Source organism: Arvicola amphibius, chromosome 8, assembly GCF_903992535.2.
Source record: "Arvicola amphibius chromosome 8, mArvAmp1.2, whole genome shotgun sequence".
Lineage (NCBI taxonomy): Eukaryota > Metazoa > Chordata > Mammalia > Rodentia > Cricetidae > Arvicola > Arvicola amphibius.
Genome location: NC_052054.1, coordinates 19,206,467 through 19,223,629, shown reverse-complemented (window position 1 = coordinate 19,223,629; position 17,163 = coordinate 19,206,467). Strand labels below are relative to the sequence as shown.

At 42.6% G+C, this 17,163-nt stretch overlaps 1 protein-coding gene across 5 annotated transcripts in view; it reads left to right on the top strand.

Moving 5' to 3' along the window:
- Positions 1-8,593: 8,593 nt before the first annotated feature.
- Positions 8,594-17,163, top strand: part of Stxbp5 (syntaxin binding protein 5) — a 138,639-nt gene continuing 130,069 nt past the window's right edge. For all 5 annotated transcript variants that reach the window (XM_038338744.1, XM_038338741.1, XM_038338743.1 and 2 more), the window contains exons 1-2: positions 8,594-8,989; positions 10,291-10,388. In XM_038338744.1, the coding sequence (XP_038194672.1) occupies positions 8,837-8,989; positions 10,291-10,388 (251 nt within the window). In that variant the 5' untranslated portion in view covers positions 8,594-8,836. The remainder of the gene's footprint in view (positions 8,990-10,290; positions 10,389-17,163) is intronic.

Sequence of the window (17,163 nt, the reverse complement as noted above, 5' to 3'; positions counted from 1 at the left end):
AATCCTCTGAGAGGCTCTTAGACCTTATACATGTATTCATTCTTACTACTGTCCTCTCCCTCTTTGCTCTGATGGGTTCAAGGAGAGAGGAGTGTTCGTATTCTCCATGAATTAAGGTTTGTGTTTGCTTGCTTTTATTTTATCAAGTTGTCTTAAGAATTGGCCAGAAAGAAATGTGCCTTGGCACCTAAAAGTCAACAGTCAGGAGACTAAGAGTTGTGACACTAGCCTGTGTAGAGTCCCAGAGCCTCAGTTGGAACAGGCCACGTCGATCTCAGTAGATGCTACCTGCTGGAGGGCACTCTCAGCAACTATCAGGGAGAAAAGTAGGCAGCTTTCTGTTAGTGAGCTGGCACTGAGTGCCCTGTTTCCTAGATAAAGGACATATTTTTGTGGTAATTAAATTGTGGAGGACTGGAAGGGAGATGGAGACCTTGGTAATTACCTCATATTTGCATTTAATATACTTGATTGGGTCTAAGGGATTTTTTTAAGTACCTAAGTAGGGGTGCAATTAGTAAGTTTTTGTTTGCACTTACGTACAATTTTTTAGGATGGTGTGAAAGTGTCAGGTATGCAGGACAACAGCAGATGCACTTCGGGTCCTTCCTGGACAACAGCAGATGCACTTCGGGTCCTTCCTGGACAACAGCAGATGCACTTCGGGTCCTTCCTGGACAGCTCAAAGGCATCACAGCCTCTCATCTTTCCTCGCCCAAGGATGAGCAGCACAGGCGCGTGTGAGTTGTTTGAGGCATGTGAGTGATTCTGAGAGGCAGGGCAGAGGTCAGTGAGAGTTACCTGCCAGGAATGTGAGCACTGCAAGAGGCACATGAGGGCTGCATGAGCAGCCACGTGAGCCGAGGCATGTAAGGCTGCATGTGAGATGCACAAAAGTCAGGTTAGAGGTCTGAGAGAGACATGCCAAACACATGAGAGGGACATGAGAGGTTGTGAGAACCCCCTAACGGGTGGGGTACTTGAGTGATACATGTGAGGGTCAGGTTGGAGGCCTGTGAGCAAGTGAGGGGGTGACACGTGAGGGACACATGAGAAGCATGCAGCATGAGCCACACGCGAGAAGACTCCTAAGGGCCTAAGCAAGGTCACGAAAGGATGGAGGCAGAGTCCACCTGAGGGCCCAGGGCTCCAAGACACCCAACAGCAGCAGGAGAGGCCACAATGCCTGGAGGTGACATGCTGTCTAAATGGGATATTTTCCTTTGATTGTGTGTTTGTCCCAGGCAACAGCATAATTGTCAAGCAGCATCTCTTTGTTTTGGGCACATGAGGTAAGAGCTTCAGTGTGGGATAAACTTCAAGAGGATAAAAAGGGTGAAGCCATGGAAAAATTATAATCAGAGACTGCTCACTCATTTCTAGCTTCCCAGACCCAAATAATGACACAGAAACTATATTAATTACAACATTGCTTGGTCTATTAGCTCAGGCTTTTTTACTAACTAACTCTTACATCTTAAATATATTCACTTATATTAATCTATGTATCACCACAAGGTTGTGGTCTACCAGTAAGGTTCCAGCGTCTGTCTCCTTCAGCAGTTACATAGGGTTTCCCTGACTCCGTCTACTCTCTATATATACATCTCTTTCAGCCTGGCTATATTCTGACCTGCCATAGGTCAAAGGAGCTTTATTCACTAGCCAATAAAAGCAACACATATACAGAAGGACATCCCACATCACCTCTCCCTTTCTATCTAAATAAAAATGAAGGTTTTAACTTTAACCTAATAAAATTACATACACAAAACAGTTATCAAGCAAGGAGCAGACATGTCTCACTGTTCAGAAAAGTCTAAGTTCTTAAAATCTTTTAATTGCCACATTCTGTAGGTAGGTCTTTGAAGTATTGAAGATTATCCATTTAACTGAAATCTCTCTATATATATCTAGAAAACCTAACTAATATGACTACAAGTTTGACTATTATGAATGACTATCTATTAATCTGTAATTTTTAATTACACATACATTTTTAAGTAAACTGCACAATCACAATACCTTAAACAAGAGCAGAAATACCTATATACAGTATGACATAATTGACCTTAAATTTGTATCAATAGAAAAAGATCCAAACCAATGCGAAGTATTTATCTCTATATCATATCCCCCTTTAAATGAAAACAAACATTTATAAACAATCATTTTGGGAATTTGAGCATTCATTTCTCCAAACTGCTTCCTGCTATTTGTTGAGTGAAGTAATTTTAGGGTTCCCAGAGACCTTCCGGGGGGGGGAGGGGGTTCTTATTCAATCAAACCACATAAACCTGTAAGGAATCCACAGGTTCTCATCTTCTGTGGAAACAAAAGCAGAGCCTCTTTTCCAAAGTAACATATCCTTGGACTCAAATTTTGAAGTTAAGATACCTTTAAAATATATATGTTGGTTTAGCTTAGGAGCCCACACAATGTCTTTCTGTAGTTAGCTTATTCACAGTCAAACAATTAAAAAAAAACAATGACATATATAAGCCAGACTCTCTATGTATATTCCCTCTTTATATACCTTATTTTTTTACTGTATCACCTTTTAATATTTATTTTATTATCTTTACTCCTTTAATCTATGACTGTCTCTACTCTTTCTCTTAAGCCCATGTACATTTATCCAGCATTGTGATCCATTCAGAGATCTTTTTTTGTTTGTTTTGTCTGAATCTGTCTTTGTTGTGTATCTGACAGGAGAGCTGTTTTTGTTTTATTTTGTTTTGCTTTTTTTTTAATTGATAAGCAGGCATGTCTATGACCAACTCTGTGGCCCTGCTTTTTGGCTCTGTTCCATCCAGTATGGTGGAGGTATGTTCACCACCTCTGTGAGCTATGCTCATTGCCCCAGCTCCAGGGACGTAGTGGGTCTATGTTGCCATTAAGCAATTTATAACACTCTGCTCACAAACTGCATTTAAACTGCATTTAAATGCTCCATCCATAACAGGACCTCAAAAAAAAAAAAAAAAAAGCCAGAGCCATTTGTGCTGTCAGCATGAATTAGGAAGCTGGATATTAAAGGAGCTGCATGGGTTTTTGCTGCTAATGCTGAATCAGGAAGCCTTCTCTTAAAGGAATCATGCCTCTGCTTGCCTCTAGCAAACCGAGCCTATCTGAAAAAAATGAGGACCCCCAGAAAATGCGATCAGCTCCCATTTTTGTGTGTCTAGAGCCCCCTCTTTAAAGATTTTCTGAGGCCTTCTGTGGATCTATGCCCCAGATGGTGGGTGCCATTTTGTAAACAGAGATAGCTTGTTTATTCCTGGCTGCCCAGACCCGAATAAACACACAGAGACCATATTAATTACAATACTGCTTGGCCTATTAGCTCAGGATTCTTATTAACTAACTCTTACATCTTAAATTAACACATTTCTATTAATCTATGCATCACCACAAGGTTGTGGCCTACCAGTAAGGCTCCTGCGTCTATCTCCTTCTCTTTCAGCAGCTACAGGGCATCTCCCTGACTCTGTCTACTCTCTATATATACATCTCTTCCAACCTGACTATATTCCCCTGTTATAGGTCAAAGTAGCTTTATTCATTAACCAATAAAGCAATATATATACAGAAGATCATTCCACATAAAAAAGTATGAAATTAAATTTCTGCTTAGAGTTTACTGTGTTAACACATGTTATTTATTGTGAGTTAATTGTATAAAATACTTTGTTATGAGTTTTTTCAGCCCACAAGTCTAGTTTCCACAAGTGATTTAAAAGCAAAGGTAACCCCGTGATAAAAATTTAGCAAAATGCTTAAAATATAATATTTAAATTCCCAAATAAGATACCCTAATTAAAAATAGTGAACTACCCATTTCATTATCAAAAATGATTCCTACTGTAGAAATAGCCTTTGAACTGACTGGAGAACTAATTGCTTAAGAGAGTCTTATAGAGAATGTGACAAGATTGTTCTTTCACACCTTATATAAATGCCATATAGCTTACACACACTTGATTCTCCTAGTTTTGATTTTTACTTCTGGAATTTTCTTTTCACTTGACCTTACTAGTCTTTATGACTTTTTTTTTTTTGCTTATAGTTCAACCATATCTTACAAAAAACAAACAAACAAACAAAAATCCAAAACTGAAGGAAAAAAACAACATAAAAGTGTCAAAGGTAGTGTGTGAGTATATTTCGTCTGACTTAAAGTCTGTTCAGTTTTTCTAGAAAAGTTAGAGCTGGACAAACATCACAATGTAATAGGTCCAGCTTGTTGTTCTCAGGCAAGGCTTGTTTGTTTAGCTAATTGTGTTTGTGGAGTCCATTAAGGTACAAATGGTGACTGGAAATTACCTACCCATGAGTCATAACTGTGGAAAGGGAGCTTCAACATCAACCTTTGCAGTACTCAGGCTGAATCTGAGGTATGTTATTTGCTCCTCTTCTTTCTCTCCCCATGCCGTCAGCAAATCCTTTGGTACCACTAGTCAAATGTAATTCAGAATCTGACTGACAGTTTTCATTGCTATTGTTATCAGCTCTTCTGGCCCAAATTACCAACCCAAATTACCAAGGATTATTGCAGTAGCCTTTGAAACGTAGAGAGAATTGGCAGGAGGATGTAAAAATGGCCAGTGGAAGATGGCTACAAAACCTTGCATTCTTTTATTTATGGAGACAAATGGTGTCTAAATGTCTGTTTAAAAAACTTAATTGTAAAAGGAGAAATCTATTTAGCTAATTTATACACACAAAAAGGAAGGAATGTATAGGAGATGACTGCACATGGGAGCAACCGGGACATGAATGGCATGTTGGGAATGGCAAGCCTATTTTTTCGCCTGCTTGGAGCCAATGATGTGGTACATGTTGCTCTTCAGACTCATATGTCATGGTCATTCAAAACTTCAGTACATCCGAAGCAAAATAAACCACCAGGCCTATAGACACTATCTGACTCTAGAGTTCAGCCCCCCTGGGAGCTTTATCATTCAATTCCAAATTCCCAGAATTCTTACTCTTGGGCTTGACTGACTTCAGATTCCCACCTCTGATTCTGTGAACTGGGAACAGCATTCCCTGACTCAAAACAGACACCCAGGTTAATTGTCTAACAGGATCTAGAAAACACTTTCCAAAAAGGAGCCCGAACTAATTAACATCTGTGCTACAACTTCTTATAACCTTTTGGGACTTCATAAACTGAAGTTAAGTCAAAAAAAATGAATGTTACTCAGTGATGTAGATTTCATTCACTTTCCAGAAAGTATACCAATAAACAAAAATAATAAAAAATACCCGCAGGTTATTTCAATGAACATCAAGCTACATCTAGCTGCCCCTGTACATAGTCTTCATTATTCTGGTAACTGTTAAATCTGATAACTTAGGTTTGCAGGTTCAGAAATGTATACCTTTCTGAATTTTAGCATTCCATGCCTCATAATGTAATGGACTGTCTTTCTGGTGTGCATTTAGATTTATTTTTGCTTTGTATCAAGTTAGATAGTATTGCTTAATGTCAAGCCTGAATTGGCTAAATGCAGTTTACCTCTTGGTAAGTTCATATAACACCCAGTCCCAGAATTTATTCTCCAATAAGTAGGTAAGAATATTTTCCGTTTGAGAAGAAGACCATCATTTGCCCAATGGCATAAAGCTATGGAGGTGCTCCAAGTCAACATACTGACTCATTCATCAGAAGGAAACACAAACTTTGCTGAGAAATCACCACAGGTCAAGTTAAATGCTTTCTGCTAAAAATTAAACTGAACTATAAATTACTGAGGTTTTACTCTATGCCAAATTTTCACACTTTAATACATTTAACATTTAATTACTAAGATTTTTCAATCCTAATTTTTAAAACAGCAATCAGTTGAAACTGATTTCTAAGAAGTACCAGTAGGGGCTGGCAAGATGGGGCAGTGGCTGAAGGTGCATGCTGCAAGTTGGAAAACCCAAGGTCAACCCCATCTCTATTTCTCAAAATGTAAGAGCGAACCAACCCCAGAAGGTTATTCTCAGTGTACTCTGTCCGTGTTCTCTGTATGTGGGCACCTATCCCACCCCAAATACACACACATGGAAAATAAAGAAACATAATGTAAAACAAAATAAAAGGAGCTTAGGACACATCATGTTATCTTTGCTCTTATAATAGTGACTATTTAAGGCCTTAATCTTTTTTTGCTGAGTGGATTTCTGGATGTGCTGCACTATCCTGTAATATAATAAAAACTGATCTACATTCACCTTAGTTCTAGGGCTCTTCTGGATTGATGTGGGCATGGCAGGATGAATTCAGAATCCAGTGACATTGCTAAGGTATAGAAATCAAAGCAATATCTCTGTAGTGAAAATAGGGGCCTGACCTGACCTGGTTACCTCTTGAAGTTCCTTTTCATCTCAAAGATCGTGATGGACCAAGAAACTGACATTTTTGAAGAACAGCAGAGGGCTAAGCAATGTGGCACTAATGGTTTTGTTACCCCTTCCCCCACTCTCATTTGATTGAGCGATTTCACCTTTACTCATGAAGCATCTCACATGATGAACTTGCTTCTGATGAAAATTAATAACTTTGCCCAAATTTTCAGAGACAGCCAGAGTTTGCACTGAAATTCCCATCAGGCATATGGAAGCCAGAAATCGTCTGCTACATCACAAGACCTCCGGACAGAAAACTGTGATCTCCGTAAAGTTTCCTAATTCAGTGATGATCTTTCTCAACAAGTTTATCCTAAACCTAGATGGGAAAGCATATCATAAAATTTAGGGGTGTGACTTACCTGTTCTGTGATTGCTCTGGGGAGTCATTTGAATTTTTAAGAAAGCTATTGAGTTAGTTCAATTTTTAAAAGCCTCCCTTGCCACCCTTGGGAAGTTCTTGCCACCTTGATTCTCTCTGGACCACTGCCTGCTCATTCAGCATAAGAAGGGCATCACCATTTCCACGCCTTCCTGGTCAATTCAATGTCCCCCTCGGCCCTCCACCGCTGAACTCATACGATTTTACATTTGGTTATGTGAGGTTGTCCCCTTGACATAGAAGCAAATCTGTTGAGGACAAGTATTGCGTTTTTAAACCCTTTGTGCCCAATATAATGTGTCAAACTGGACAAAATGTGTTTCAGAGAACAGCAACAAAAAACACTCTACCACCCCCACCAAAGATAAATTAATAAAACCAAAAGCGTAGAGGCACTCAGAAATAGCTTAAGAAAGGCTTCAAATTTGTTTTATTATGTTCTCTCCCTTCGGCGAAGTAACTTCTTACTTCAACAAGTATGATACTACAAATCAAAGTTTTATAAGTTCCAAGTGGAAGGCATCGTCTTGGACCACAGAACTCCAGAGAACTACACTTCCCGAAATGCCCCGAGCCTAATTGGTTTGCTGCCTGCTCTTGAAGGCAGGTTCTATCTGCCCATAGGCCAATGCAGTGAGGAGACTGTCCTGAAGGGGAGAAAGTAGCCAATCACAAGGCAAAGGGAGGTGCTTCTCAATTTGGTGCGGAACTAACAAAACCTGGTAGCATTTGTGTTCTTGTTTTTTTCCTAGTCGGGGCGGGTCTTAGTAAACCTAAGACTGGCCTTTCGCTGCGACCCTTGAAAGCACAGCTCTTCCAGCATTTCTCCCTTCTGGTTATCAGCGCCCATCACCTTCGCCTGTAGAAAGCACTGGCCAGGATTCTTCTCTCCGCCCCCAGCACCCATTTCTCTCCACCGCTGCAAACTTGAACCACTCCTCTGTCAGTTAGCGCTCGGGGAGACACGCAAGAACATTGGCAGGCAGACCTGAGCAAAATTTCACCTTCCTCTCCGGTCCGATGATCAGAGAGGCTCCAGGGGGTTGTCGATTGACTAATTAAACTGGCAGGTAGACAGGACTTTGTAACAAGGAGTGGCGGGGAGTGCTGGCTGCCACCCACTCTGCCTGCCGAATGGACTCGGTCGGAGTGGTGGGTGACCAAGGTCGGGGCGTTGGAGTTCTTTCCCTTAGGGGGACCGATTTCAGTTTAGCCGCCACCCGCCACCCTCATTTTTACCTCCAGCAACTCCTTCATGAAGGAGGCTGGGCTTCTCCCTTTGGGTGTCTCCTAGCTGTCATCTCGCCACTGACATAATCATCGCCTGGACGCTCCCTTGAGAGCCCAGATACAAAGCCACCTGAAAGCACCCAGCGGGAGCTTGAGTGACAGGGCTGGAGGTGCGGGCCGTGGAGCCCGCGGATCCGCCAGCTGCTGCCCCGGCCCTCGGCTGAGGATGATTTAAGCCGCGGGCCGGGGGCGGGGGCGGCGGCGCGCATGCGCACCGGGCAGCCCGCTCCGCGGAGGCCCAGCTGCCGCCACCGCCGCGGCCGGCGCTGGAACCGCGGCTCGCCGCCTGCTCGGCCGGGCGTTGGGGGCCGGAGACCGAGGCTGCCGGGAGGTGACAGCGAGCGGCCGGGCGGCCTGAAAGAGAGCGGAGGGAGGCGCGAGGACCGGCTCCGGGTGTCCGGGCCATGCGGGCCGGGCGGCTGCGCTGAGCGGAGGCCGAGCCCGGGACGCGCCGAGGGACTGCGGGGCCGCGGGGCCATGGATGCGGCGGCAGCGGCAGCGGCGCGGGACGGCGGGAGCCCGGCCGCGACCAGGTGAGGAGGCGGCGTCCGGCGCCACTGCAGCCCGCGGCGGCCTCGGAGGAAGAGGACTCGCCGCCGCGCGCCCGTCGTCGCAGCCCTTCCTGTTGGGATTATCTCCTGCTCTCCGCTCCTTCGCACTCCGCGGTCGAAGCCGCCAGCGGCTCGGACTCCTTCCCACCCGGTGCCTCCGTTCCCCCGGGGGCCTCGAGGAGACAGACAGACCCCCCTGGGCGGCGCGACCATGAGGAAATTCAACATCAGGAAGGTGCTGGACGGCCTGACCGCAGGCTCGTCCTCGGCCTCGCAACAGCAGCAACAGCAGCAGCACCCGCCTGGGAACCGGGAGCCCGAGATCCAGGAGACGCTCCAGTCCGAACACTTCCAACTCTGCAAGGTGAAGGGAGCGCGCAGCCCCGCCGAGCTGTCTTGGGAAGATTGGGGTCGTTTGAGGGGTCCTCTGGGCAGTATAGGGAGATTGAGGGCAGAGCGCGCCAATAGAGCTCAGAGCTCTAGGAAGGCGCCCCCCCCCCCCCACCTTTGACAGACGTGCCTTACCGGGGGATTTTGGACAGAGATCCCCTACTTCTTTTAGTCCCTTTCATAAAAAGCAGTCATTTCGAGGCAACCCAAGCATACTCCCTTGTCTTTAATTCCCATCCAGACACTGGTAACAATGGTCTGGAAATACTTTTATATTCGCGCATATTTTATTTTCTTTCACTGACGTCGAAATTTTCCAGCAGTGTGTGATGAACGTCGTTCGTGGGCAAGGCAAACCTGTTCAACCAGATCTTTTTTTTTTTTTTTTTTTTTTTTTTTTTTTTTTTTTTTTTTTGCGCATCACTTTTTAAAATGCGGGCAAAGCCGCTCACCACCTGAAGTCGCAGGATTCTTCAGCTTGTTTGGTTAAAAAAGTTAGAGCAGAGGTTTTCTTTTTTAAAAAAATTATTATTATTTTTTTGTCTGTGAATGGCACGATGATTGCCCCACGGTCCTGTATTCAGAAAGAATGATGCAGCGTATTAACTTCCAGCTGCTCAAAGAGGAAAGCACACGAGCCTCCGTATTCAGACCTCCTTGCCTGCTCATAGATAGCCTTTCGGTCCTTCCTATGTCGGGGGCTTACAAGCCTGCGCACAATTTTTGTTCTTATGGCCTAAAATTATTCCAGACTTAATAGAAAATTGTAAGATTATTTTTTGCACCCATTTTCATCGTTAGAATTGCTCGTGTTGGTTTTGAGGTTGATGCCTCTTTGACTAAATCCTTCAGTAGTTTCGTTACAACTTTTTCTTAGACACCCCTCCCTTTAGCATTCAAATAAAGCTACAATTTGGGTGATTTCTCTTGAGATGCAACACGAATCTCCTTTGGCAAGGACTTTACAGAATTTTGAACCACTACAAACTTGAGCAACGTGGAGTCAAGCAGAATAGTGTCCGCTATTCATAGGAAATTGCCCTCTGTGGAGTTACTAGCATACTAGCAAAGCAGGAATTTAAGTAGATTTGTTCTTCTGGCGCTGTGATCCTTAGGATAGAGTCCACCCTCCAACCCCGAGCTCCCCCGTAAAGCGATAAGTTCCTGTGTGCGCTTTGTGTAGTAGTTGGTTCCAGGTCTAACACCCTGTGGGCTGTTCTGTTTTCGGATTCTGCCTGCTGCCTTGGTTCCTGTGATGTCACTGTCCGTCCCCAGACTGTTCGCCATGGATTCCCCTACCAGCCCTCAGCCCTGGCCTTTGATCCAGTACAGAAGATCCTGGCAGTAGGAACTCAGACTGGTGCTTTAAGGCTGTATCCTTTCTTTAATTAAAATAATAATAATAATCGTGATAACAAAGACAAGGAAAGAAATGTTTTTGTTTGCTTGCTTTGTCATCCCCAGCTATTCAGTATTGCTCATTAATCCTGTGTTTCCTCTTTGGGTTTGTATCATAAGAACTCATATGATGCCGGCTTCCACTTATGATAGCTATGTTTAGAGGGTATGCTGCGCTAAGGTCTCTGGGATCTTGGGGGTTCCTCAGCAGGAATCAAAACATCAGTTTCAAGTTCATTGTAGTGACTACTTTGTTCGTAATGACTCAAGATCCTGAGGGGAATACACATGTGTGTTTTAGGGGATTAATGCCAAGTGCCTAAAGATAAAGTTCAAGGACCAGAGATGGTGAGGGTAGAGCATGGTCAGCTTGTTAGATGTTGTATCCATTGGGTGTTAAACTCAGCTGCCCATGATGCTCATGAATTAAATGCTGGATTTGAATTTGATTTGTTTTCCACATGCCCTCCCAGATAAAAAACATTTACCGGTGACAAGTTATCTAATTAGTTTTCTATAAATAAGAAGGGCTAATATTTCTACAGATTGCAGGGCACTGTTTTGTAAAATGCATAGGTCTGAATATACTGTGGCGATAGACTTTGTCTTTTGTTTTCTGTTTGTTATGCGTAGCAGAAGCTACGAAGTACATTAGCTTTTAGAAGAAGGTTTTTCTTCTGGTTATCTGTGAATTGTGTAGCTTTGTCATAGGGATTTTTCAGATTCTTTACGAGAATTTTTTCAAGAGCATCCTTTTGGTATGAACAATGAGGACTTTCTTACTTCCTCTGTTATACTATTTAACTTCAAATAAAGTGTGTGATTGCTTTCACTCTGACATTTAAACATGCTTGACTAGCCCATTATTGAGATGCTGTGCTTGTAATAAACCAGCAAGCCACCGGGCGATCTCACTGGACATTATTATTGACCAAAAAGGGGGAGTGATAGTGGGAGGTGCTGGGCCTATTCTATTTACATTTCAGGGTTTTCAGCATTTGATTTAAACGTGAACCAGGAATTTCGTTTATGAACTTTTAAAACATTTCAAAGGTGTCCTTTAAGACATGAGAATATGCCCCCGCTTTAACTCTGAGGATGTTGTCTTGCAAGCCCTACGGGCTCTCAGGGAAGTGCACAGTGAACACGGGCAGTCCAGGCCTGTCTCTGGTGGTAAAGCCTGAGCTTGGTGCCTTCTGCAGTGTGCACTGATCGCTAATGGCCAGACGGCTAAACTGTTGAGACTAGAACATTCTCTGACTTCAGTTGCTTAGATGTTTTTATTTCTACAAAAGCATTCTATTTTAATTTTGTAAAGATAAGCATTGTGAATTTTCTCAGTGTCCAGTGAAATTTGGTTTCAGGACCACAGGGTTCTGTTTGGAACTGCAGTATTTTTCCCTCCAACAAAAGCATTCTGTTACGTGACTGAAGGAAAAAAAGAATTTAATCAGTTATTTTTTAATTAAAACTTTTAAATTAATTAATTAATTTTTAAAATTGTTTTTATTGAGCTATATATTTTTCTCTTCTCTGCTCCCTCCCTTCCTCCCCCTGTCCTTCAACCCTCTCCCATGGTCCCCATGCTCCCAATTTACTCAGGAGATCTTGTCTTTTCTTACTTCCCATGTAAATTAGATCCATGTATTCTTTTTATTTTCTTCTAAAAGAGTTGTTTTTCCCCCCTATTTCTTTCTGTTTTTTATGGCCTCAACAGTTTTATTATATAACTTTTTAACAGCCTTTTGATATTTAATTATATGTGCCACCAGCAAAACCAGCAAAACTGACTTTGTAAAGCAGCTGCAGTTATTTGTCTTACAAGGACCTTAAACTCTAATTTGCATAATTAGCAAGTGGACCCAACAGAACGATTACCATGGCAGGCTGTGGTAATTGCTAGTTCAAAGGATCAGGCATCCAAAATGATGACTCGCAGGGGCATTTGGGCTTCTATGTCTTTTTAGAGTCAAGGGTTAGTGACTGAAAAGTGGAACTCCTGCTCCAGGGTCCAGGGGCGCTGTCATTTTCTCCTAGAACTCTGTGCTGTGTTTAGAATGAAATCCTGAAACCTGTTGACTGAGTCTCTTGACTTTCCCTTTGAGAGCTTTGCTCCCACATTCTAGATTGGCAAGTTATCCTGCCTACCAGCAGGATAGCTCCCCGCTACACCCCTCCCCCCACCACACCCCTTCATTCAACCCTCATTCCTCCTGTTAGGGATGGATGAGCCTAGAGCTCTGTTCATCTTGGCTCTGATTTATGGAAAACAACAGAGACCTTTTAAAAAGTTTACCACGTATATTAATTAATTAGGTTTTTATTTTATTTTTGGAAACTAGGCAGATATCTAAATGTATGCATTCTAATTTTAGAACTCCGTATTGACTTACCGTCCATATTTGTTTCAGGCCTGCCTATTATCATGTTTGTTCTGGTTTCCTCTTTCTAACTGGTTTCTTCCCGTCCTTGTGTGCATTCTTATTTTAGACTTTTATTGTCTAGAATATGTTTTCCCAAAAAGGGAAGAAGAATGTTTTAGGGAAGAAAAATACTTCTAAATAAAATATCCTTTGATTAATAATGTAGCAGAAAATAGATCATTTCTTAAGAGGGTTTGGACCTGTTTGTTAATGGGATACTTTTAAAAATGATGACAGTGTAGTCTGAGTTGGCTGTCTTACGTGGAGTTGAAAAGCTAAACAAATCCAAAAGACTGATTGAGTAAACTATATCTGATAGCTAGTGGTTACATTTAAAGGTAGTGAAAATTGAATCCTTAATGAATAGCTAACCGATACCGAGGCAAAATTGCATTAATGTACAACACCTGAAGAATGATACCATTTTGTTTCATCAACCTTGTTGGCCTCTGAAGAGGACATGAGGGTGCCTGTCATGTGTTTACTGATAATAAACAAGGAAACACAATTTTATGTAATAGTGATATAGTTTGTCTTCCATTGTTTGTCACATGGAAAGAAATAAAATTTGATTTTTATGAGTAATTTGGATGTTGACTTTGGAAAGAAAAGCCAGGCTAAAGAATGGAGTCATTTTAGCTCACCGAGCTGCTGTCTCTGTGAGCTGGGGCACAAGTGCAATTGATCATTGTTTCCTCTTAAGTTCCCATGGTCTTGATCACATTTTAACGTATAATTTTATCTGTAAACAATGGGGGGGTGGTTAAAGTTAGGCCATTTTATTGTGACTATTTAAAGGACTAAGGGAAACCAGAATTTCAGATTTACTGGATGAGCAGTTAGAGAGGAAGCTACCAGACAACCTCCTTTATGGTACTTGTGCAGAGTTTGGGTGCTGGGCAGTCTGTTCTGATGAGACCAAGTCTTCGTTCGCAATGCACTGTTGGTAGAGGGTTACAGAATGGTGTCTGTAAGGCTCAGCAAGGCTTAACAAGGCCACAGACATTGGTCTGCAGACTGTGTGGGCTGAACTCTAGTTCTTGCCTTCTTTCTTTTCAATTTGTGTTTTTACATTTTTTTAAACGATTTGTTCATATATTTCATGTGCATTGGTATTTTGCTTGCTTGTGTGTCTGTGTGAGGATGTCAGATCCCCTGGCACTAGAGTTAGAGAGAGTTGTGAGCTGCCATGTGGGTGCTGGGAATTGAACCTGGGTCCTCTGAAAGAGCAACCAGTGCTCTTAACCACTGAGCCATCCCTCCAGCCCCATTCTCGCCTTTTCAGCAAGGAATTAGTCTTTCTCTTTAAAATTAAGCATTCATTCAAAGGCAGTTCTGTGATTTCAGATTCCCATGTGTCTCAGCAAGTAAGTCAAAAGAAATGAATCTATGGCCATTGTAGAGGTCTCTAGTTCTAATCAAACGGCCGGAACTAGTCAAATATTGCAATGAGGAACTTGTATAGAGATTCACTGTCTTCACAGAGTCAGACTCTAGATTAGATTAAGTCCCTAGCCCTTGATAACTGTGACTGCACATTGGTAGATCAGGGTGCACAGCAGAGTGGAGAATTAGAATCCTGAGCGGGAATGCAGTAGCACAACTGTGCTGTAGGAAATGATAGTAGACTCAGGGAATGTTGGGGAGAGCTCCTGATTGGAATAATGATCCTAATTGCTTTGAGAGTAGAAACAGGCTAATTAGAGGGCTGGGAAGATAGTTGGGTTAGTAATGTGCTCGCTACACAAGCACAAAGACCCGTGTACAAGCTAGGAATAGTGCTGTGTGCTTGGCATCCTAGTGTTGCGGAGATAGCTGGGCAGCCTAGAAGAATGGGTGAACTTCAGGATCCAGTAAGAGACACTGTCTCAAAAAAAAAAAAAAAAAGGTGAACAGCTTTGAGGTTGGCCTAGAGGCTATGTGCATGTGCATACATGTGGATTGCACACACTACATAGCATGTACACACACACACAGAGAGAGAGAGAGAGAGAGAGAGAGAGAGAGAGAGAGAGAGAGAGAGAGAGAGAGAGAGAGAGAGAGAGAGAAAGAGAGAACATGAGACAATTGAATTTTAGCCTGGAGGTGTTTTTGCCATAGACGTCATTTAGGAACATATGACAGGAAGAAATTGTGGTTCCTGTGTGTGTGTGTGTGTGTGTGTGTGTGTGTGTTAGGTCAAACAACAGCATCATGGTTGAAACAACAGAAGAGGTGAAACTTCCTGGGTTACCATAATCATGCAGGTAGTACCGTGGACCCCGGGCAGATGCGGCAGAATGGGCACCGGGAAAGGGCTTGGCTGCTTTCTATGAAATCTCAGGGAGTGAGTCAGGGTGAAAGTGCCCTGGAAATTACCGAACAGAGATGGATGAATGTTGAGTTGGAAATTATGTCACTTTCTGCTTTACTGCAGCGACGTTCTGAGAAGGCAGACTTGGCTGCTGATATAGCATGAGAATCTGATAACAGTTTTATGCTTGATATTGTGAATTTTATAATTGAATATATAGAGTGGTGAGTAGCTGTTTAGCTTTTGGGATCTGTTTAGTGTTTGTCAGTAGTTGGTAGCTGGTTGGACAGTTTGATTCTGTGATTTGTTCAGGACACTAGGAAAATTTAAAACTGGCTCTCACCTACTAGATGTCAGTGCCAGCTTTTTGGTCAGTATGACAACTCCAGGCACATGCTTCAGAAGTGTCTGGTTGTAAATCACTGCCCTTAGTTAAAAAGGAGTCCGTTCCACCTCATGGGATTGCCAGGATTCAGTACAAGCAAGCATGTGCAGCTGTTGGAGCTGCAGGGCTGCTTGTTAGATGTTCGGGTGTGACTGCCATTGTTATGAGAATTCTCTGCAGTGTGGGTTCTCAGTCTGTTCAGTTGTGTGTTCCACAAATGCACGTGAGCAGCTCAGTGCCCGGCCTTGGAATGGCCCCCGTTTTGCCAGTTTTGTAGCAGATACAGTCTTTGGAAAAAAGTTCATGAAAGTAACTGGGTTTTGCTTTAATTTTACCCTTTATTGTAGTGTTTTTATGTGTATGGATGTTTGCCTGCATGTGTCTGTGCGAATTTGCAGGCCTGGAGGCCAGGAGAGGCACACAGTTGGGAGCCACTGTGTAGGCTGGGAACTGAGCCCAAGTCTGGGCTAGCAGCTAGTGTTCCTAATCTGTGAGCCACGTCTCCAGCCCAGTGTGCCTTTAAAATCGCTGCACTCTTCTCGACTGTGAGTTCGCAATGTTGCTATTGAGAAATAAATAGCATGTGTAGAAGTGGTGACGCACACCCTTAATGCCAGCATTTGGGAGGCCGATCTCTGGGAGTTCGAGGTCAACCTGGTCTACAGAGCTAGTTCCAGGACAGGCTCCAAAGCTACAGAGAAACCCTGTCTCTAAAAACCAAAGAAAAAGTATAGTACATATAGTACTTAACAAATTAATACATAATGATTTTATACTTGTAAGATAGCATTAGAATGTTTTGGTTTCCTGCTTGTTAATGTTATTTTTCGAAACATAAGTATACTACTGAAAAAAAAAAGACTTGGGAAAAGCTCTTGGTATGAAATAATTAAATAATAAACTAGTTGAAATTAAGTAGTGAAATAAACTACTTGATACTTAACCACACTTTCATCTGCTCCCCTTTTAGGGGTTGTGTCTGTTTCTAAGCGAGCTCTTGTCTTTGGAAATGGAGCAGTGGAGGAGAAGTAAGCAACTCAATACACATTCACATCTCAAGTCTGCTCTCTGCTAAGAGCACTTACTTTGCTTAAAGGGAAGAGTGAGTCCCATGTTAACTATAAGGCAAGGTTCTCAGCTCTCTTAATAAAAAAGAAGTGTGGCTCTGGAAACAGAATTGCAGTGTGTGTGTGTGTGTGTGTGTGTGTGTGTGTGTGTGTGATGAAAAATAAAACGTGAAAGTATATTGACTTGAAAAAAATCATGTTACATATGGGAAAATCAAGTCTGTGCTTTATAAACCTATTTTGCTTTAAGTAAAATGGCATAGTTTCTGATACTCTTTTTCCTGTTGGAGTTTTAGTGTGATTCTATCTAAAATTACTATTGCTGCTCTAAAGGAGTGAAGTAAATCCTAGAAGAATTACCTCATTATTAGATTAGTGTTCAGTCTAAAGACTGATTTTTGTCTGAAAGGTGAACTGAAATCTTGATGTGTTTGTTTCCTTTGCTGTGAGTCAGGCTTTGAGAGTCCTTCTAGCTCTGTTATGCTGTGGTCTCTTTCTCCTTGGAAGGCCTTGTGGTTCTTTGGACTGTTTGCCTGTAGGGATCAGATTAACTGTTGTGAGTGCCTGTCACACCGGATGAAG